General features: G+C 45.1%; 1 protein-coding gene across 1 annotated transcript in view; it reads right to left on the reverse strand.

Moving 5' to 3' along the window:
• Window positions 1-12,504: 12,504 nt before the first annotated feature.
• Window positions 12,505-23,394, reverse strand: part of LOC124795910 (facilitated trehalose transporter Tret1-like) — a 479,061-nt gene continuing 468,171 nt past the window's right edge. Inside the window, exon 11 of the mRNA XM_047259990.1 lies at window positions 12,505-12,818. Within this exon, the coding sequence (XP_047115946.1) occupies window positions 12,505-12,818 (314 nt within the window). The remainder of the gene's footprint in view (window positions 12,819-23,394) is intronic.

Consider the following 23,394-nt stretch of genomic DNA (forward strand, 5'->3'; position numbering starts at 1 on the left):
CTATGCAGATAAACGGACTATCGGCATGTGCTGCGCATCTCTACTGTAGTCCCTGACGAAAACGCAGAAACTGTGTCTAATAACACGCAATTTTAAAAAACCGAAGCACCGAAGCACTCATGTGGAACTAAATAATTCGCCCCTGATTAGGAACTTATAATATGTCACAAAATCGGTTTACTTTCCGACGCAAACGAAAACGCGTGAACTGTGGCTATTAGATATTAAATTTACACGCAGAAACTCAAGAAACTAAACTATGAAAGCACACGGATGATACAATAAAATTCGCTCCTGGTTAGGAACTCGTAAATGTCACAAAAGCGGTTACTTCCCTGTTACTGTGCCAGTCTCAGTCGGCTACTACTGCCTGACTGGATATATAAAAGAATGTTCATAAACAATTTCTAGTAATCAATATTATTAGAAGTGAAATGCACACCATGCGGAACAGTAACGTAAAAGAAACCTATGCAGTATGGTGACTATAAGTTGGCTGATTGCTGGAAGGGTTTGTGTGGAGGAGAGGAAGCAAGCTCGACCTCCACACAGAACGCCGCCGACAAGCACGTTATTCTGTTTCAAGCCTTCGAAAAAGGAGAAGCTGTGTACGTAAGTAAAAACCGCTCAAGTGTTGCAACTGAAATCATCTTACTTATTGAAATGTTTAATAAAGATCCTAACTGCAACAATTGTGTATGAGCTTTGGCTGCTCATTTCACCATCGGTAACTTCTAGCCGGCGTCTCACCAAGGGGTGCGTTTTACTTCCATGTGTGCTTATCGCTGCCTCACCCAATCTTCAAAGGCGGTCGCTAGAGTCGCATCTACGAGGCCGCACCACCTGCTCCTTACATCTCCATGATTTCTGCCTCACCATTTGTGGTCGTCCCATCCAGCTCCTCCAGATACCTTGGCCTCGCCCTCGACTGTCACCTCACCTGCACCCCTCATCTCCCGGCCATCCAGCAGAAAGCCCATTCCCGCCACCACCTCCTGAAGCTCCTGTCTGGCCGGACATGGGGATTGCATTTTTCCACCATCCTCAACACCTAAAAATCACTCATTCGTCCTAAACTCTGTTATGCCAGCTTTGCCTGGATCTCCTCACCCACTCACTTTTACAAGGCCCTTCAAATTCTCGAACGCCATGCACTCCACCTTGCCTTCCATATCCACTTTCCTTCCCCCACACGGCTCCTTTATGACCTCATTCCCTTCCCCCACCTCCTCCTTTCCCTCCAACATCTCCGCATCCTTTACACTGTCCGCAGGCTTGATCCCCCCCACCCTCTGGTTTCCTCCTTCCTCTCCACCTCCCACACGTTGCCGTACCTCTATCACTGTATCTATCCCTCTCCCCACCTGTCTCTCCCATCTCCTCCCCTCCCTCCCTTCTTCCCTTCTCCTCCCCTCCCTCCCTTCTTCCCTCCTCTCCCCTCTCTTCCCCTCCCTCCCTTCTTCCCTCCTCCCTCATCTCTATGTCCCTGGCAGATCCTTTATGTTTTCTCATCGTCATCAGTGTCCTATTTCAGTGTTGAGTTTGGTGCTGTTCTCCTGTGCGTCACGTGCTGTGACTTTAGTTGGGTGCTGGACTCGTACATGGTGTTATTGTCAGTGATTGTTATGTGTTACGCCGTCCGTCGGTACTTTTATGATCCAGTGTGTGGTCCTGTTTTGTGTGCGCTAATTTTTTTACGGTTTTTATCTCCATTTTATAGTCCCTCCCTTTTTGTCTGTTCTCTTCCGTACTGTTCCCCACTTTTTTTATATCTACGTACGCCATACTTTCTCCATTCTGTTATTTTAAATGTCTTCTTTGTATAATTACTGTCTTTCAGCTGAAGAGCAGGGCATATGCTGCTGTCAGCCCGCCCCAGATGGGGCATTGAAACATAATAAAGGAAAAAAAAATCACATCTACGGAGAGAGAGCGGCCTCCGAAGAGAGCGGTGCGGGCAGTTGACGGTAGTTTTCGCACAGTGTGGAGCCGGGGGCAGCAGCAGTCCTTGGAGTAACAGACACGCGGTGCGGATCGGCACGTCTTTATCGGGTCATCGCTCACTCTTCTTCGCCAGGACTGGGCAGAAGGCAAAGGTCCGGTTCGTTTATGTTGTGCGCAACTAGATGTTCAGCTCTGTGCGCTGATCCTCCGCTCTGCCAGCTGTTTGAACTGACGTTCGAGTTTACGTTCATTGAGTTGTCATGCACGTCTTGTTACTTGGTTCTGTGATTTTAGGAATAGTGTATTGGCCTGTCTGGTCTGTGTGATTTTGAAGTAACTTGTCTTAATCTGCTGGCCAGCGTTCTCTCTCAAAAAATTTGCCATGGTTAATGTTGTTATCGTTATGTAATGTGCCCAGTTGTCATGCATGTCTATATTCTTACGCAAGAGGACCAGGTATTCTAAAGGTTTTAGGAGCTGGCGGGCGCTCTGGCACTACTACTGTACTACTATCCAGCCCTTTTAAGTGTGTTGTGAGCTTCGGCATAAAATGCAAGACTCTAGCGACTTGTTTATTATATTCCTTCCTGGAAGAAATTACAGCTCCCTTTCTGTAGTTCTCTGTTAGCGAATCTCATTTCCTAGGGTGTATCAACTTATTGGAAAGGCAATCATGGTTAAATCATAGTTTTACTTGTGGTATAATCCAGTGACACTTGTCTTTCTTATTTGTTAGCAGCACTTACTAAGTTGCTGGGAGAGTGTTCAGTGTTGACGGCTTCTTGGCGCTTGGGACTGGCTTACTTGCGGCGGCGTTTCCTAGTGCGGCTTGCTATTTGTTTGCAGCCGCGCGTCCTAGCTGTCTGTGCTCAAGTTGAGTATCTTATATTTTTCTGACTTGCTCTGTAAACTACATTTCGCTGCTGGCCAAGAGGCCTCTGATTAACTGGCTTCGCACAGGAAATTTTCTTTTTAGTGTTTGATACATATTGTAATGTTGTTCTAAGTTTTATTGTAAATTTTTTATTTAAATCTTTTGGATATTATCTATGTTACCTTAGCTAATATTTATCTTTTGGATGTCCACATAATACCTTGGACTTGCATTTAAATGAAGAAATTTGTCTAGAACTGTTTTAATTATTGTAATTAGCTGGTATGCTTAAAATCGCTTAACTAAAAATTCTTCACAAGCTAATATTTCTGAAATCTTACTTCCTGAATTTGTTTGACGTTATTATAATTGCAATTTAACGGCTGTCTCATTTACCATTTTGAACACCTCTACTGGCAAATTAACTTAAATTTTTTTCTACCTGTATTTCAAGATATATATATATATATATATATATATATATATATATACACTCCTGGAAATGGAAAAAAGAACACATTGACACCGGTGTGTCAGACCCACCATACTTGCTCCGGACACTGCGAGAGGGCTGTACAAGCAATGATCACACGCACGGCACAGCGGACACACCAGGAACCGCGGTATTGGCCGTCGAATGGCGCTAGCTGCGCAGCATTTGTGCACCGCCGCCGTCAGTGTCAGCCAGTTTGCCGTGGCATACGGAGCTCCATCGCAGTCTTTAACACTGGTAGCATGCCGCGACAGCGTGGACGTGAACCGTATGTGCAGTTGACGGACTTTGAGCGAGGGCGTATACGGGCATGCGGGAGGCCGGGTGGACGTACCGCCGAATTGCTCAACACGTGGGGCGTGAGGTCTCCACAGTACATCGATGTTGTCGCCAGTGGTCGGCGGAAGGTGCACGTGCCCGTCGACCTGGGACCGGACCGCAGCGACGCACGGATGCACGCCAAGACCGTAGGATCCTACGCAGTGCCGTAGGGGACCGCACCGCCACTTCCCAGCAAATTAGGGACACTGTTGCTCCTGGGGTATCGGCGAGGACCATTCGCAACCGTCTCCATGAAGCTGGGCTACGGTCCCCCACACCGTTAGGCCGTCTTCCGCTCACGCCCCAACATCGTGCAGCCCGCCTCCAGTGGTGTCGCGACAGGCGTGAATGGAGGGACGAATGGAGACGTGTCGTCTTCAGCGATGAGAGTCGCTTCTGCCTTGGTGCCAATGATGGTCGTATGCGTGTTTGGCGCCGTGCAGGTGAGCGCCACAATCAGGACTGCATACGACCGAGGCACACAGGGCCAACACCCGGCATCATGGTGTGGGGAGCGATCTCCTACACTGGCCGTACACCACTGGTGATCGTCGAGGGGACACTGAATAGTGCACGGTACATCCAAACCGTCATCGAACCCATCGTTCTACCATTCCTAGACCGGCAAGGGAACTTGCTGTTCCAACAGGACAATGCACGTCCGCATGTATCCCGTGCCACCTAACGTGCTCTAGAAGGTGTAAGTCAACTACCCTGGCCAGCAAGATCTCCGGATCTGTCCCCCATTGAGCATGTTTGGGACTGGATGAAGCGTCGTCTCACGCGGTCTGCACGTCCAGCACGAACGCTGGTCCAACTGAGGCGCCAGGTGGAAATGGCATGGCAAGCCGTTCCACAGGAGTACATCCAGCATCTCTACGATCGTCTCCATGGGAGAATAGCAGCCTGCATTGCTGCGAAAGGTGGATATACACTGTACTAGTGCCGACATTGTGCATGCTCTGTTGCCTGTGTCTATGTGCCTGTGGTTCTGTCAGTGTGATCATGTGATGTATCTGGCCCCAGGAATGTGTCAATAAAGTTTCCCCTTCCTGGGACAATGAATTCACGGTGTTCTTATTTCAATTTCCAGGAGTGTATATATATTTGTGTGTGTGTGTGTAACCTTGTTGTCTAAGAATAAATGTTAGTTAAAGGGGCCCAGTTCTTCCATATCATTTCCTGATCCTGATCCTGATCAAAATGAAAGTGAACAGCAAGACGTAGATTGAATACAATACACTAACGCAACAGACAACAATGGAAACCTCACAAAGTACTGTTAGCTATACAGCACTGGCTGCAACAAAGAAACAAATGACTATTGCCCGAAGTCTTTCGATTTGTACCGAACTCTACCGATTCAGAATAAGGGAGCTGATTATGTAAGTGAATTGTCAATAAACATTTTTACCTCATAGGACTGTGCGTTCTTTATTATTTAAATTACCAAGTAGAATATTTCAAAGGCAATAGTAGGATCATAAATAATGAGAGTCTAGTCATCTATTGTATAATTAGGAAACCTTTATGAGAGTTAATACATTTATTCTGTTATCGATATACACGTTTCACATTTTTGACTTACCACCAAGTAAGATGAGTATGTCACAGACGCTTTAGCAGCTCTATTAAGAAGATATTCGGTGATATGAAGCAAATACGAAACAATAGCAAAAGTATCATACAAAAAATGCGCTCTTTTCAAATGTCTCCTGGTAATGAATGGTACCAACAGCGAGCAGATAAGTGAGAAAACAAGGAAATACCGAATAAGTGGCAGTACACCATTCTTTTATTAGGCTCTGCATAAAACAACAGCGAATAATACATTTGGCAGGATTTGTTGGCCAGTGTGATACTGCCTTCTCACATGGAGCATAGTGAAAGGAAGACTCTGTGCATTTATTGCCTCTCTGTAACAACAGCTGTCACACTGATCCCAGTATCTGTCTCACGCAGAGAAATACGCTTATGCTCTTACCAACATAAATCACTACGCTCTAAAGCCATTTAGAAAACCTCATGACATGCTCTATTTTGATGTTGGGGTCGTCATTTTAGGCGTTGTACATTTGTTAGAGTATAAGACGGTCATTGAGGCTATAGATGTTTCCATAATATTTACTGTCGAGTAATCCATCAGTATACAGTCATTTCCTAAATTTAACTTTCGGAATTTGATTTTCACAATAACTCCATTTTAAAAGATACTTAATGCTTTTACTAATGGATACTCATATCCTTTGGCTACTGACTGCAGAACTCAGTTCACATAATATGAATCTCTTGTTTTATATCACAACATTAGCTATAATTATAAACAGCAACTTTATTGTAGGTTTATTAATTTTCCAGCTGATATATTTTGATGACATGATTTTTATTTTCCAGTGAAATATGGTGTTATAGAATCCATTTGTGCTCTACCGGAATGACTTCACAATTTGAATCAAACAAATGCATGATGTTAATCGATTGTTGATCTGTTATGGAAATAGAAGACTTAGATTTTTCACACACGCTCTTTTATACACTGAAATCAGAATTCATAGTTCTTCGATTCGTGTTTATGGAAGGCACTCTTTCACTCTCAAGCTGTACAATCCACCCTAAAGACAGTTTATAGTGCAGAGCAAATCACGGTTTTCCATTCATTCTAAAAACATTTTTCAGGAACAAAAATCACAATAACATAATCAACTACCTTGAGTAGGTAGCAAACAGCAAACTTATTTACAAAATGTATCGACATGTTCGTTACTTTTTACGCTAGTTCCTCTTTATGTCTCTCTCTCTCTCTCTCTCTCAATTTCTCTTTCACCTTATTTTGTTTTATAAGCTTCACTCCAAACTGCGGTTGTCTACACATGTATGCACTTTGACACTTCAGATGCTGTCGTCCACTATTCCAGAAGGAACATCGAATGCAGGTCTCAGTCTATCCACCGAGAGTGATAAAACTCGCGGCTACAAAAAATCGATTGGTAAAAGTTGTATCATAAGTATCCCTTCAGTATTCAGCTAATACTGATTTGTAAAAAAAGTTGATAATATAAAAACTGGCATCATAAATACGTTTCGTAACGAAATTCGACAATGTGTAATGTAACTGTTTGCTTTACATGCTCAGTTCCCACACAACATCGAATAATTTAGGTTGTAGGGGCCTGTCTTGCTGTTTAAGCTTTCCGATATTTTCGTTATTTAAATTTGACACCAAAGGCGTAAGTGTTTCATGCCTGCATTCCCGATAACAGAATCCACAATAACATGTAGTTGCGGAACTGTTCGTCATAGCCACTTTGTCGCCACATATCCGACAACTGTATAAGACTGTCGTAGCAGACAGCGGATTCTGCGGAGTGCTACAAAACAAATGCAGTGTTTTAGCTATGTGTCATTGTGCTCTTATAGCGGTAACAGGAAATATGAGAGGTGACAGTAAATTTAGATGGATTCGGCAAATGATACTGATCTGAACTCGACGCACATATCTTGCCTGGTAACAGCGGTGACAGGTTAGAACTTGATGAAATCATAGGCTTGAGAACGCAGAGATTAAAGAACAGAGAGAAATATTACAGATTTCACACAGTATTCCTTGGATTGAGAGGTAGGAGAGTCGATGACAGAAACCGGGAGGTAATACACTGAGGCCTGGGGGACCATAGTCATTAGAGGACTGGTGTCTGAGAACGATAAGGGATACTGGCTTCGACAGGATTTACCTGACTTCTTGCAGTTGTCATCTACCTATGATTAGGCGAGAACTGGTTCAGAACATCCGTCAACCTACTGAGGTGACTCCAAGCTTCAAATCAACGGGCAGACGAGCCAAATTATTCCCTATTAGACCTTACTAGGGTTGACTTTCTCAGAACAAACAAATTATTTTCTTTTCTGCTCCAAGAGGACGGCTACAAGGGGAGTTATCAAATGCAGTTGACATATAACTGAGGGAATTAATTTTTCCTGGAAATAAACTAAAATTCTCCAGTAATACGGGCATTTCAAATTTGGATATTCGTATAATGAAATGCTCATAATGCTTTCTTTTGCAGACATTCTCGCAGAATACAACAAAAATTTAGAAGCAATTTTGAATGGATTGAATAGGCTACTGAACAGCACTTAAATTAAGGATAAATAAAAAATGGAGACAAAATTGACTATCCCTACTAAGAATAAGAATATCGAAAAACATGCAAATTGAAAAAAACGTGAAAATTGTGAACATGGTAGAATTATTTAAATCATTTTGTTACTGAAGCTGTAATGTTACACATAATGCCCCAGGTACTTGAGATACCAGATGTAGACTGTCAGCAAAATAGCTTTATTGGTATAACACATTAACAGATAACTGAGACAACAACAGTTTGGAGTCTGAAGCACAACATTGTGTGGTAGTGAGTTATGGTCCATGGTAAAACTGGAGAAGAAGCTTTGTAAAGTGATATTACAGAGTGATGTTAAAAATTAAGTGGATAAATGCAGTAAAAGACGAAGACGCATTAAGAAGAATAGGTGAAGAGATTTAGTCTATAGAAATTGCTAGCCAAAAGAAGAGAAGGGTTAGTGAGATATCTGTTAAAGTATCCAAGAATTGTGGGGTTGAATCTGATAGCAACAGTGTAAGGGAAAGATTGCAATGACAACAAAGATTAGAATGTGTAAAATAATCTGTAGAGAAGTTTGGATGTAGCGGGCGTGGAAAGGTCAAAAGATAAGCAGAAGATAGGAAAGAAATAGGATATCTTAAACTACAGATAGAATGTCCCTGAATTTGCAAACAGGTTCTTCACCATGCGATTGGACAGGGAATTTTAGAACAAAAATACTCTTTCTTAAAACGTTGTCCGATCCATAGTTTGCGAGAGCATCTGCCATAACGTTCACAAGATGGCAATGCTGCAGGATCACGAGGGAGATCGCAGCCTAGAACGCAATCGTAACTGAATAATAACGTTATAGTACAGAATACAAAATCTTTTGAGTTTGAACACAATAATCAATATCTTTTTTTAAAAATGTATACCGTTGTGTATTTACTAATTAGTACATATGAGTTGATTTTGAGATTGAACTTTAGCTTACTACTCATCACTTTCTATTTCGTGACACAAAAATATAGTACAGTAATTGGGTTCAACATGTTTGTAACTACAACAGCTCAGTTCACTGAAACAAAACAGCTGAATTACTTTACTCATTTCATGATCACTCCCCAAGATGAACTATGTAGGCAGAATACGTGCTTCTAAATGCGAAACCACGTGAGTGAGAATATTTCGCTGCATGTCAGCACCGAGGGTAGTTGGAGCTGCCTGGGGATGTGCTGTCAACTCAGACATTTTTTCTATTTGATTCTTGTCGTAGACTCATCTACATTCTTAATGATAAACATAGACAGCCCATGTTACAAAAGGATGTTTACTCCGTTTATTTTGGTCTTTAGATATACTTCGTCTTTGCTGTACTTGGCTCTGTATGTTACTGAACTGCAACATAATGAATTTTATCAGAGTTTTTCTCGCAAAATATGGATCGCCCAGCTGCAGCGCATCATTTGTGCCTGCCTTCATAGGTCTGTCCTCTTTGCAGAAGTGGCAACAGGACCAGTTTGCAGCGGAAAAGTGCCTTGTCCAGGCAAGAGCTGATAGGTTGGGCTTTCTGCGATTCATCTAAAGCGGTTTGTGATCTGTAACTAATAGGCTGGCTTGAGGGCAAGTAACTTTGTTTCGGTAGCAGGTGTATCTCAGCAACCGTTGGAAATAAACTTCTGAAGGATCGGAGGATCGAGTAGGAAGTACACATGAATGCTGCTTAGTGAGAGCAGGCAGAGGCCAATAAAAGTGCCTGTAGTGTGCTCTTTAGGATGATTGACTGAAAGACTTGATGCTGAAACAAGTTTGTAGAGCGATTTGGAGTAGGCGAAATCGATATGTTAGTCTCACAGGTGCAAGAAGCCAGTTGCGTGCTCTCTGGAGTGGAAGTGTTTAACATTTCTGTGCAAGTTGCTAGGCCTCAATTTATGAACTGGGCGGTTTACATTTTCCTGTCCACTGGCCGGATCTTATTGAAAATAGTCAGTTCGCTAAAAGGCATTTATTAATGCTGTATGAGTAGCGACGATTTTAACTCTGTCTCGTGGGTGAAGAGAACCTGGTGACCCTTATTTCCCAGTGGTTTTAATAGTGTAGCTTTTAATAATGTGTGGAAAACTGATCCTGATCCTCAGTAAACGTTTCGTAGTTAGCCTTTGACGTAAACATACATGTAAGTGTACGGCATGTAAATGATAACTCTTTATAGAGTAGCACAGTGGTGTAGGTGAAATCGGATGAACAAACTGAAATCGGACACTTGTAATCTGCCAGACCGGAAAATAGCCTCAAATTGCCCTAAAAAATCCATCTAAGCTACAGCACATGTGCATCGTGGGAGATTTTGACTAAAATGGTGCTTATATATTAAAAACTAATTGTTCTTGCATTTACAACAATGTAAAACTGACGTTTGTTTAAATTTCTGCTCAAAACATTGTGAATTTCAAGAGCACTAAAGTAACAATTAAATCATTTTGTTCCCTTGGCTTATAATGGTTACATTTAGATCGAAATACAAACGTAATTATTTTTCCCATAACATTTACGAAAGTCGTTTTTTGTTTTGTTACCCTCACAGGAAGGTCTAAATTTACGATCTGAGCGAAATAGCCTACAAAGCTGGTGGCATAAGATAACGATTGGATGGTGAAAATCTCGTGACGCGCATGCTCTGTTGCTTACGTGGCTTTTATAGGCCAGTTTAAGATTGTTTACCAGCTTCAAGGACCACAAGTATTCTGTAGCAATTTGTTGATGTCCACTTGCTCTACACCACTGCGGTGCGTATTAAACATATATCTTTTTAAGCGTCACGTCGCACAGTAAAAAGCTTGGCCACGAATTTCAGAACACGTTATATATTCGCAAAAATTGTCGGCCTGGAGATGGTTTGACATCCCACATCAGTGAAGGAGAAGACTTCACCGTAATTTCTGTAAAATTTTGTACATGGCTGCACGTTCAGAGACCGTGAATAGTTACAATTGAAAGAAAAACAGCCCTCGGTCACTATATTTAAACGAATTAACCGGGTTTCAGCACTGCTAGGAGTGTCTTCCTCAGAATTTAAATCAAAGAATGGTCTATATTCTATAACATGGTCGCAGAATTATGACTGAAAACGTATGGTAGAGTATAAGTACGGTTTTATCGTACTTATATGTCATTTATAAAATAATAAATATCCCAAAAGGGCATTGGTCACAAAGATGTTTAAGATAAAGAAAACTGTGAGGGCGAGCCACTAAGGGCTACTCGTTACTTGCGTGGTGCGGGCGTCACAGTTTTTCTTTAGCTTAAATATCTTTGTGACTAATGCCCTTTTGGCATATTTATTATTTTATAAATGGCATATAAGTACGATAATTCTGTACTTATACTCTACCATACGTTTTTAGTCGTAATTCTGCGACCATGTTATACAATATAGACCATTCTTTGATTTAAATTCTGAGGAAGACACTCCTAGCAGTGTTGAAACCGCAGCCTGTACCGCCGCCGCCGCCACCGCCACCGCCGGATGTGGAGAAGAAGACGCAGCAGGACAAACAAGATCAAGAGGGAGGAGTGACGCACTCTGAAGTCATTCCTTTCCCGGACGTCACGAACCTGCCAGCGGTTCTCAAGAAGATCGCAACCATGGTGCGAGATGGGCGGTACGACGTCCAAAGAAAACCCTACCTTTTCGCGCAAGCGGAAGGGAAACGGAAGCCGCCACTTCCACACCGGCCGTTCGAGCTTCGTAGCGGATATCGGGCAATTATGCTCTAATTCGTCACGAAGAAGGACCTCCACACCATCAACTTGAACCCAGTCTTCACGCCGCGCGACTGGGGCCTCATCTTGGAGGATGCGGTCACGCGGCTGAAGAAGGAAGTCGGAGATGGAGAGAGGAAGCTCTTACCCGAGCTGGAGTCTGCACTGAACAACATCGCGCGCGAGGGGAAGAAGAACTAGCACAACATCAGCAGCCAACGTCATCGCCAGCATGCCTGCATGCTGGCAACCAGGATTTATCACCAATAACACGCAAGAACCATCCACAACGAGAGGCAACACTATTCCAACCCGTAAGGATCTTGGAGGAACAGCTACCCACAGCTTAGACTCCAAACCTCGGGCCAAGGACTAGGCCCGTATGTATAGCGTCAGCGTCAGCGTCAGTATTGAAACCCGGTTAATTCGTTTAAATATAGTGACAGAGGGCTGTTTTTCTTTCAATTGTATTATTTTTGTGTTTCCAACAGGAGCGTAAACAAGATGTGGTTATAACAGGCAGTGCAAATGATACCACCTGCGTCTTGCACCAACCAGCACTAACGATGTCATTAGAAAAGAAACTACAACACAAGTCACTGCTAAATTTTGTAATAATTATTCGCGACTAATGAATAAAGATCTGACAGTGGACATGACAGAACACGTTGTTACGTTTTAAAACGTTCTTGAAATCAAATGAGTACGAGCGCAAGACTTTGAATAGTAGAGGCTGGGATTCAAAAGCACTCGTTTCTTGGAGCAAGCAGTTCTCATCTCCCAATGTACAAGTCACAACTGGGCGCTCGTGACGGGTGTCCCTTCACCAGCAGTTCGCGTCTGTACGCTACCGTCAGAAGCAACATCGAAGGCTGCCTCCGCAACAGTTTCAAGTCACAAGGTAGAACTCGTCTCCGTCTGGAATGTAGTAGGGAGGGAAACGCCAGAGTTGTCTCCCGCGCGCCGGCGGCGTCCCGCAGCTCGGCCGGTGCGGCGCAGCGCCGCTAGATGTGCGTCTCGTTGAGCTCGAGCGCGGGGTTGGCGGCGGCCCAGCGCGGGTCGGCCTGGCCGGCGCGCTGCTTGCGGTGGCGGCCGCGCCTCGTGAGCCCGCCGCCGGGCTGGCAGCAGCGGCCGTCGGTGCGCGCGAAGTGCGCCTCGATCTCTTGCAGCGAGTGGCCCTCCGTCTCGGGCAGCACGAAGAACAGCAGCACGCAGCCCAGCAGGCTGACGCAGCCGTACAGCATCAGCGTGCCCGCCAGCGACACCGTGTGCTCCAGCGACACGAACGACTTGTTCGCCGCGAAGCCCAGGATGTAGCCTGCCGACACGCGCACCGAAAGCGTTGGTCACTAGAGATCACAAATGAGCTCTGTACACCCCCTCTGAGCTTGCCAGCGGCTGTTACGACCTCAGAGCCACCCGCCAGTCTGTACCGTTGCCCATATAAATAAAAACTCGTCACTTCGGTCTACAGTACTGGCCATTAGAATTGCTACACCACGAAGATGACGTGCTACAGACGCGAAATTTAACCGACAGGAAGAAGATGCTGTGATATGCAAATGATTAGCTTTTCAGAGCATTCACACGAGGTTGGCGCCGGTGGCGACACCTACAACGTGCTGACATGAGGAAAGCTCCCAATCGATTTCTCATACACAAACAGCAATTGACCGGCGTTGCCTGGTAAAACGTTGTTGGGATGCCTTGTGTAACGAGGAGAAATGCGTACCATCACGTTTCCGACTTTGATAAAGGTCAGATTGTAGCCTGTCGCGATTGCGGTTTATCTTATCGCGACACTGCTGCTCGCGTTGGTCGAGATCCAATAACTGTTAGCAGAATATGGAATCGGTGGGTTCAGGTGGGTCATACGGAACGCCGTGCTGCATCCCAAAGGCCTCGTATCACTAGCAGTCGAGATGACAGGCATCTTATCCGCATGGCTGTAACGGATCGTGCAGCCACGTCTAGATCCCTGAGTCAACAGATGGGGGACCTTTGCAACACAACAACCATCTGCACCAACAGTTCGACGACGTTTGTAGCGGCATGGACTATCAGCCCTGAGACCAAGGCTGCGGTTACCCTTGACGCTCCATCACAGACACGAGCGACTGCGATGGTGTACTCGACGACGAACCTGGGTGCACGAATGGCAAAACGTCATTTTTTCGGATGAATCCAGGTTCTGTTTACAGCGTCATGATGGTCGCATCCTTGTTCGGCAACTTCGCGGTGAACGGACATTGGAAGCGTGTATTCGTCATCGCCATACTGGCGTCTCACCCGGAGGAGGAGGAGGAGATTAGTGTTTAACGTCCCGTCGACAACGAGGTCAGTAGAGACGGAGCACAAGCTCGGGTTAGGGAATGATGGGGAAGGAAATCGGCCGTGCCCTTTCAAAGGAACCATCCCGGCATTTGCCTGAAGTGATCTAGGGAAATCACGGAAAACCTGAATCAGGATGGTCGGACGCGGGATTGAACCGTCGTCCTCCCGAATGCGAGGTCTCACCTGGCGTGATGGTATGGGGTGCCATTGGTTACACGTCTCGGTCACCTCTTGTTCGCACTGACGGCAGTTTGAACAGTGGACGTTACATTTCACACGTGTTACGACCCGTGGCTCTACCCTTCATTCGATCCCTACGAAACCCTACATTTCAGCAGGATAATGCACGACCGCATGTTACAGGTCCTGTACGGGCCTTTCTGGATACAGAAAATGTTCGACTGCTGCCCTGGCCAGCACATTCTCCAGATCTCTCACCAACTGAAAACGTCTGATCAATAGTGGCCGAGCAACTGGCTCGTCACCATACGCCAGTCACTACTCTTGAAGAACTGTGATATCGTGTTGAAGCTGCATGGGCAGCTGTACCTGTACACGCCATCCAAGCTCTGTTTGACTCAATGCCCAGGCGTATCAAGGCCATTATTACGGTCAGAGGTGGTTGTTCTGGGTACTGATTTCTCAGGAAAAATGGTTCAAATGGCTCTGAGCACTATGCGACTCAACTTCTAAGGTCATCAGTCCCATAGAACTTAGAACTACTTAAATCTAACTAACCTAAGGCCATCACACACATCCATGGCCGAGGCAGGATTCGAACCTGCGACCGTAGCGGTCGCGCGGTCCCAAACTGTAGCGCCTAGAACCGCTCGGCCACCCCGGCCGGCATTTCTCAGGATCTATGCACCCAAATTGCGTGAAAATGTAATCACATGTCAGTTCTAGTGTAATATATTTGTCCAATTAATACTCGTTTATCATCTGCATTTCTTCTTGGCGTAGCAATTTTAATGGCTAGTAGTGTATTTCCGGAGACGAGAGGACTGTGCAAGGGTAGAACGGAGAACAAGTGCACGAGTTTGCAAGCACACTCATGTTCAGAAAAAACAGAACACCTTGAACGATTAGAGATAGTACGGTCATATTTATAGGAATGTACATTAGTACTGTCTGCAGAAGTAATCAACATTTGAAACACGTCGGCCCGTGGGTTCAAGGTCAACATAGATACCGCGGCGCAACACCACCTACGCCTAAAATATGCTTGAGGTTCTTGCTGTCGCTATAAACCGAAGGTAATGGATCATTGAGACTTGAGCAGCCCTGCGGGATGCCTCGCAGACGTATGCGCGACCCGTACTGTCAAATCAGTGAGTTTGAAAGAGGGCACATGATTGGCGTGAGAGAACTGATGCATCCATCTGGGAAATTGCTGCTAGTTTGGGACAAAGAGTTTCGGCAGTGCAACAGGTGTCTGCATAATGGTTCACGGAAGGCTGTAGAACACGATGAGATGGGTCAGGTCGCACCATCCAGATCACCCCCTGAGCAGGTCGACACCTATCCAAATGCCATTGCAGGACAGATTTGCGTCCTCCTCGGCTCTGACGCAACGGTGGAACAGTATAACACATCGTAAACTATCAGGAGTGACAGTCTGTCGCCGTTTATTATGGCATGGGTTACGTGCGCGTCGTTCTGTTCTTCGCCTACCTTTGATGAATGTGCAGAAACATGATAGACGACAATGGTGTATGGAACGACGTCACTGATGGCAGGAATGGTGTCAGATAGTGTTTTGTTTGTTTGAAAATGATGGCATCATTTTGGTTCGTTGCAGACAGGGAGAGTGGCATCACAGTGACTGCATTCACACAAGACATACAGCGCTAACTCAAGGGTATGTAGGGTGCTACAGGGAACAACCACAAATCACAGTTGATGTGTGCCGAGAGCACTGCGACCAGTGTAACATCCTGCGACCTGTAGCCATACCCTTTCTGCACAACACACCAGACGTCATTTTCCAGTAAGACAACGCATGACCATATGTTGTTGCAGAAACATATGCTTTCCTGGTGTCTCAAGATGTCAGCCTTTTGCCCTGACCCGCCATATCACCAGACTTGTCGTCAATCGAAAATGTGTGGGATATGGCAAAACGACAGGTCCAGCACTGTGACCCAATGCCAACAACCACAGATGAACTTTGGAACCAGGTGAATGCAACATGGATGGTTATACCATACGATGCCCTTCACGCCTTATACGCGTCGATGCCTTCATGAGGGCCCACGGCAGATCCTGTGCCTACTAGGCAACAGTACACATGCTGAATCGAGGTGACTGAAATGCTAATCATTCCTGCGGAGCATACTAATGTACATGTCCTGTCAATATGAACGTCTTATCTCTAGTCGTTTAAGGTGTTTTGTTTTTTTCTAAACATGAATGTACAACCGAGGACTTGCGGCATTGCATACGTACCCAGTGGGCATGACGATTATTACACTGCCTGACAACTGCTAAGGAGTAACTGTCATTTGCTGAGCATCAACTGCCAGTTTCTATGGAACAACCAGCTATTGCTGTAGAAAACCCGACCAATGATAGTAAAAGGAATGTAGAGGGTGGGACGTGTTAACTGCAGCCAAGTCCGTGTGTGAATGCTCTGTTTGCATTGGACAGTTCATGCAATACGGTATTTGACATATGTTGTTGTGGAACTGATAAGTCGACATTCTGTGTGGTACAGCAACATGTTTGCAAGACATGATATGCGTGCTTACAATCGTGAACGAGCAGCTGGATGGCACGAAGTTGGTGAAAGTGTCACTACTGTGCCCACAGTAATGGATGTGTTCAAAAGTGTCATACTGCATTTAGAAAAAGATTGCTAAAGGTGGAAATACTATGCGAAAGTTCGCGGACGGACCACCACGCCACAAGAGGATCCATATGTAGTCCCATGTGAAAAAGAACAGACATCTCACTCCTACACACATCGCCGCAGACCTTGCAACCGCTACCAGTACATGCGTCTCTGCCAGAATCATTTCACAGAGTTCAAATCATGCTGGTTTGCGCGCTCGGAAGTCTGTTAAATGCACTTCACTTCAACCATGCCGTCGTCGAGAAAGAGTTCGTTGGTGTCGGGAGCATATTGGTTGGGGCCAGCAACAGTTGTAGAGAATTATGTTCTCCAATGAGTCTCGCTTCGCTGTGGCAAGTGATTCTAACCGCCGCACCAGTTGGTGCGTTCAGAGAGGGGAATACGTTACACACCAGAGAATTTTCGTGACGTCTTTGATGTGGCCTAGGCATTATGGTGTGGACAGGCATTATGCTCAATGGCCGAACACCACCGCGTATCTTCGCAAGAGGTGCCGTTACAGCACAGCGGTATTGCAGGGAGATTATTCTGGACCATGTCTATGTGTTTACATGTGTGGTACAGTAGGTCTCGACTTTCTGTTAATGAACGACACTACCCACCTAAACAGGGTCGCTGACGTGTTGGGCACTGTGGGAAGCGAAGTAATTGAATATGTTTAACGGCCTGCACACTCTCTGGAGCTAAATCCTATAGAGTATGCCTGAGACACTCTTGGCAAGCGTGTTTCTCAACGAACACCTCTTCCCCGAACCGTGCAAGAACTGAAAACCACATTGAGAGAGGAGTGGAACAAATCAACCAAGGACTCCTCAACAATTTGATAGCCGGCCTGAATAACGGGTGCAAAATGTGCATTAGTGCCAGAGGGGGGCATATTCCTTAGTGACAGTCCGATGGCGATGTTCATCGGCTATCGATGTTGGCAGGCAACCTGTGTCAAACATGAACATTATTCATTCTGCTTTCCCATGTAGTGAAATCTGTACCATTTTCCGTTATAAATATACCACTCCATCTCTACTACATATGTACTGTGTTTCAGTCATCCATAACTGACTGTGAGTAATCCTGCTCAACAATGTCTCTGTCCCTTAGCAATTGCCAAGCAGTGGATATACCAATAAAATGACTTACCGGTTACCAGTGAATATTATTCTATTCATATATATATATATATATATATATATATATATATATATATATATATATATATATTCTTTGCTTTGAATAATTACTCCTGTCATATCCCTAAATACCGATCTTTCCTCCTGGGATACGCCGTATTTGTATGTATGTACGTATATAAGTTTGTACGTATGATTAGGCTACGCATAAAACTTTTTCGAAGACAGCTGTAAATTTATTTTAATATTTAATATTTAATATCTATTCAGATAATGTCGAACAAGTACGTCGACACACACACAAAAACACACGCACACACACACACACACACACACACACACACACACACATACACACATACACACTTTCGACACGCAAGTGTATTCTTCGAATCATAACTATTTATAAAAATAAACTTACAACAGTCTTCAAAAATGGTTCAAATGGCTCTGAGCACTATGGGACTTAACATCTGTGGTCATCAGTCCCCTAGAACTTAGAACTACTTAAACCTAACTAACCTAAGGACATCACACACATCCATGCCGGAGGCAGGATTCGAACCTGCGACCGTAGCAGTCGCGCGGTTCCGGACTGAGCGCCTAGAACCGCGAGACCACCGCGGCCGGCCAACAGTCTTCGAGAAAGGTACTGAACATCTGTACAATTCGCTGTTAGCCCATAACCAAAAGCTGTCATGACCAAACTGTGGTTTTAATTTCGCAACTGATCGGACCTTGAAAAAATAACTTTGTAGATCGGATCACTTTCAAATTTCCCACTTCAGAGTACGCACACAGCGGAGACAAGTGCTGTGACCTGTGGGCTCTACAGAAGCCCATGGCATGGGCAATGTTTGGGTACTCGTCGTCGGGTTGTCTTCTACATGACGCAGGACGTCATCTTCAAACTTGAGAGTGCGGCTCGTCACAGTGAGCCCTCGTAGTTGCGAACGTACCAGTTTCTCGCAGCTGTTGTTGCAGTTGGGCAAAAAGGTACGAGATGTTATAATTACAACAGACATTGATGAGGACGCCATCTCCTCAGTTTGTGCACGTACCTGTGTAGCGGGAAATATGAAAGTAATGAGATGTTCAAAATTATTTTACGTCCAAACGTTACGTTTCCGGACATGCGTCTCTACTTTATCTACTACACAACTCTTGGCTATAGCTCATAACTCTAGGGTCCTTACCAGGTAGGATTACTAGAAGAGAAAGAGATGACCCAGAGAAGAGCAGCATGTTTCTTCACAAGTTCTTTTAGTTAGTGAATGAACGTCATGGAAGGCCTCATCCAACTCCCGTTTCAGACGCTACGAAAGAGAGGGACCGATGACCTCAGCAGTTTGGTCCCGTAGGAACTTACAATCAACTTACAAAAGAGATGATGTGCATTACGGAGAGGTTTACTATTGCAATTCTGCGAACGTTCGTTCCAATAACAGCCAGGCTACAAAGTACGTCTTCCCACACACGCCTCTTAGAATATTCTCGGAGGGAAAAATCATAGGAACTGGAGTTCATATGGACATCACCCGATAGCTGTTTTTCCCGGCGCCATCCGTCTGTGGAACAGGAAAACGGGGGAGGGGTGGGGGAATAATGGCGGTGCAGCAAGTACTTTCCGTACCACAAGGCATCGTAACTTGCAGTGAAGCGATGTGGATAGATATTAGATATCAGCAATGGTAGGGGAAGGAATCGGCCGTGACCTCCTGCAAGGAACCATAGCGGCTGTCATATGGAATGATTTAGAACAGGATTAGCGGACGGGCATCACGCCTGTCCTGTGTAGTGTTAACCACTGCGCCACTTACTGGACTGGTGGTGCAACATCACAGGGAAATTATAGGCGCAGCACCTGCCACTAGGCAGCAACACGATTTGATACGCTAACGAGACGTAGCCGATGTCTCGCTCTGTTGTTTGTTATTCAGTGAAAGGCTTTGTTTCTATGAATGCAGTGCTCTGTTGCCTCGGAAGATGGCGGTTACGGACACGGCTTTCATACTGCAGTTTATTTTTCTCCTGCAACTGCCGGCCGGAGTGGCCGTGCGGTTCTAGGCGCTACAGTCTGGAGCCGAGCGACCGCTACGGTCGCAGGTTCGAACCCTGCCTCGGGCATGGATGTGTGTGATGTCCTTAGGTTAGTTAGGTTTAATTAGTTCTAAGTTCTAGGCGACTGATGACCTCAGAAGTTAAGTCGCATAGTGCTCAGAGCCATTTGAACCATTTTTCCTCCTGCAACCCTCTATAATCTCAAATGTTTTTTAGTATACAGGGGAAAAATAAACCTGTGTTCGAAACCGTCATCCACCAATGCAACAGAGCCTCGCATTCATGGGAGACAAGACCAGTCTACGCAGTAGCTAGCTCCGTCTTCTCCACTGACGATCGGGGCAAGCAGTCGCTGTCACTGAATGACAAACAACATCGCGAGACGCTCGCCCTATGATCTGTTAACGTAAAAAGTTTAGTTTGCTGCGGATGGGCCGCGTATAACAGCGTCGTTGGATGACGCTTTGGGACACGAGTTCCTCGAGACACCCTCTACAACCCGTCGAAGTTTGTTGCAACATTTTTGGGACACCCTGTAAGCAGGGTGTTCGTTTTAACTTAACGCATTGTATGAAAAACAGTTCTAGTCAAAAATTTAATTTTAGTAAAGGGGACATCTGCTGGACTGCTACTGGCCACCTACTAACAACCACTCCTGTGTGGGCAGGGCTGTCTATGTATTTTCAAATGGGAACCCCCATATATATTGCACATTTGAACTCTACACCAAAAACCACGCACGGTTTACTCAGACCATTTGTGGTAGATGATGCTGTAATCGACAGACATCAGGTGTGCCTGTTTTCCAGTGAAGAGCCAACGCATTTGATTCTGCATTTCATTTATGATTTAAATGTTAACCTTTGTGTTTAGCGGTTGTTACTGGTGTTCAAACGTTACTTGAGTGTTGCAAATGTGATTGTACAGTGCAAGTAATATGGCTAGACGTTGAAATTTCTAGCAAATAAGCTACTTGTATGGTAACGTAGTTTTCTACTCCATACGGGGTTAATTGTGGTGAGACCCAAACTCTGAGAATGCCAGATTTCGGTGGCCGCACTCGAAACCTGCCATCAGGGCGACTCGCTTCCGTGTGTGTTTCCACGCGGCTGTCGGCGGAATGTAAACCACAACCGTTGTAATAAAGTAGGATGCCAATGAAATGATAGTGACAGGCGCACCCGCCACGGATATTCACCGAAACAAAGCATCACAAGGTGAGAGGCAAGAGGACTCACCGATATCACGCTTTCCGACGGGAGCAGAAAACTATTGCATCCACGTTGTTGTTCCTGGATCACGCTAAGCGCAGTTTCCAACTATTCAGTGAAATGGTAAACAATATTGTAGTGTAAAATCACATTAGCAACGCTATAGTAAATTTCAAACATAAATACCAACTGTCAGAACACAAAGGTTTACATTTACATCGTAAATGAAATGTAGAATCAAAAGCATCGTTTCTTAATTGCAAATTGACCCAAGCAGGAGGGATGGTTCTGAGATAGCCAGTTGTAGCACAGACAGATGTTCCCCTTACTATTATTAAATTTTCATCAAGAACATTATTTCGAAAATTGCTTCATTTTCGAAATATTTAGTTATCTCAAGTTAACACAAACGCCTATATATATATATACTAATTGTCATTCTGGCCATTAAAATTGCTACACCAAGAAGAAATGCAGATGATAAGCGGGTATTGATTGGACAAATATATTATACTAGAACTGACATGTGATTACATTTTCACGCAATTTGGGTGCATAGGTCCTGAGAAATCAGTACCCAGAACGACCACCTCTGGCCGCAATAATGGCCTTGATACGCCTGGGCATTGCGTCAAACAGAGCTTGGATGGCGTGTACAGGTACAGCTCCCCATGCAGCTTCAACACGATACCACAGTTCATCAAGAGCAGTGACTGGCGTAGGGTGACGAGCCAGTTGCTCGGCCACCAATGACCTGACGTATTCAATTGGTGAGACATCTGGAGAATGTGCTGGCCAGGGCAGCAGTCGAAAATTTTCTATTTCCAGAAAGGCCCGTACAGGACCTGCAACATACGGTCGTACATTATCCTGCTGAAATGTAGGGTTTCACAGGGATCGAATGAAGGGTAGAGCCACGGGTCGTAACACATCTGAAATGTAACGTCTACTGTTCAAAGTGCCGTCAATGCGAACAAGAGGTGACCGAGGTAACCAATGGCACTCCATACCATCACGCAGGGTGATACGCCAGTATGGCGATGACGAATACACGCTTCCAATGTGCGTTCACCGCGATGTCGCCAAACACGGATGCGACCATCATGATGCTGTAAGCAGAACCTGGATTCATCCGAAAAAATGACGTTTTGCCATTCGTGCACCCAGGTTCGTCGTTGAGTACACCAGCGCAGGCGCTCCTGTCTGTGATGCAGCGTCAAGGGTAACCGCAGCCATGGTCTCCGAGCTGATAGTCCATGCTGCTGGAAACGTCGTCGAACTGTTCGTGCAGATGGTTGTCGTCTTGCAAACGTCCCCATCTGTTGACTCAGGGATCGATCCGTTACAGCCATGCGGATAAGATGCCTGTCATATCGACTGCTAGTGATGCGAGGCCGTTGGGATCCAGCACGGCGTTCCGTATTACCCTCCTGAACCCACCGATTCCATATTCTGCTAACAGTTATTGGATCTCGACCAACACGAGCAACAAATGTCACGATACGATAAACCGTAATCGCGATAGGTTACTATCCGACCTTTATCATCTACATCTACATCTACATCCATACTCCGCAAGCCAGCTGACGGTGTGTGGCGGAGGGTACCCTGAGTACCTCTATCGGCCCCCTTCTATTCCAGTCTCGTATTGCTCGTGGAAAGAAGGATTTTCGGTATGCTTCTGTGTGGGCTCTAATCTCTCTGATTTTATCCTCATTGTCTCTTCGCGAGATATACGTAGGAGGGAGCAATATACTGCTTGATTCTTTGGTGAAGGTATGTTCTCGAAACTTTAACAAAAGCCCGTACCGAGATACTGAGCGTCTCTCCTGCAGAGTCTTCCGCTGGAGTTTATATATCATCTCCGTAACGCTTTCGCGATTACTAAATGATCCTGTAACGAAGCGCGCTGCTCTCCGTTGGATCTTCTCTATCTCTTCTATCAACCCTATCTGGTACGGATTCCACACTGCTGAGCAGTATTCAAGCAGTGGGCGAACAAGTGTACTGCAACCTACTTCCTTTGTTTTCGGATTGCATTTCCTTAGGATTCTACCAATAAATCTGAGTCTGGCATCTGCTTTACCGACGATCAACTTCATATGGTCATTCCATTTTAAATCACTCCTAATGCGTACTCCCAGATAATTTATGGAATTAACTGCTTCCAGTTGCTGACCTGCTATTTTGTAGCTAAATGATAAGGGATCTATCTTTCTGTGTATTCTCAGTACATTACACTTGTCTACATTGAGATTAAATTGCCATTCCCTGCACCATGCGTCAATTCGCTGCAGATCCTCCTGC

This window comes from Schistocerca piceifrons, chromosome 4 (genome assembly GCF_021461385.2).
Source record: "Schistocerca piceifrons isolate TAMUIC-IGC-003096 chromosome 4, iqSchPice1.1, whole genome shotgun sequence".
Classification (NCBI taxonomy): Eukaryota; Metazoa; Arthropoda; class Insecta; order Orthoptera; family Acrididae; genus Schistocerca; species Schistocerca piceifrons.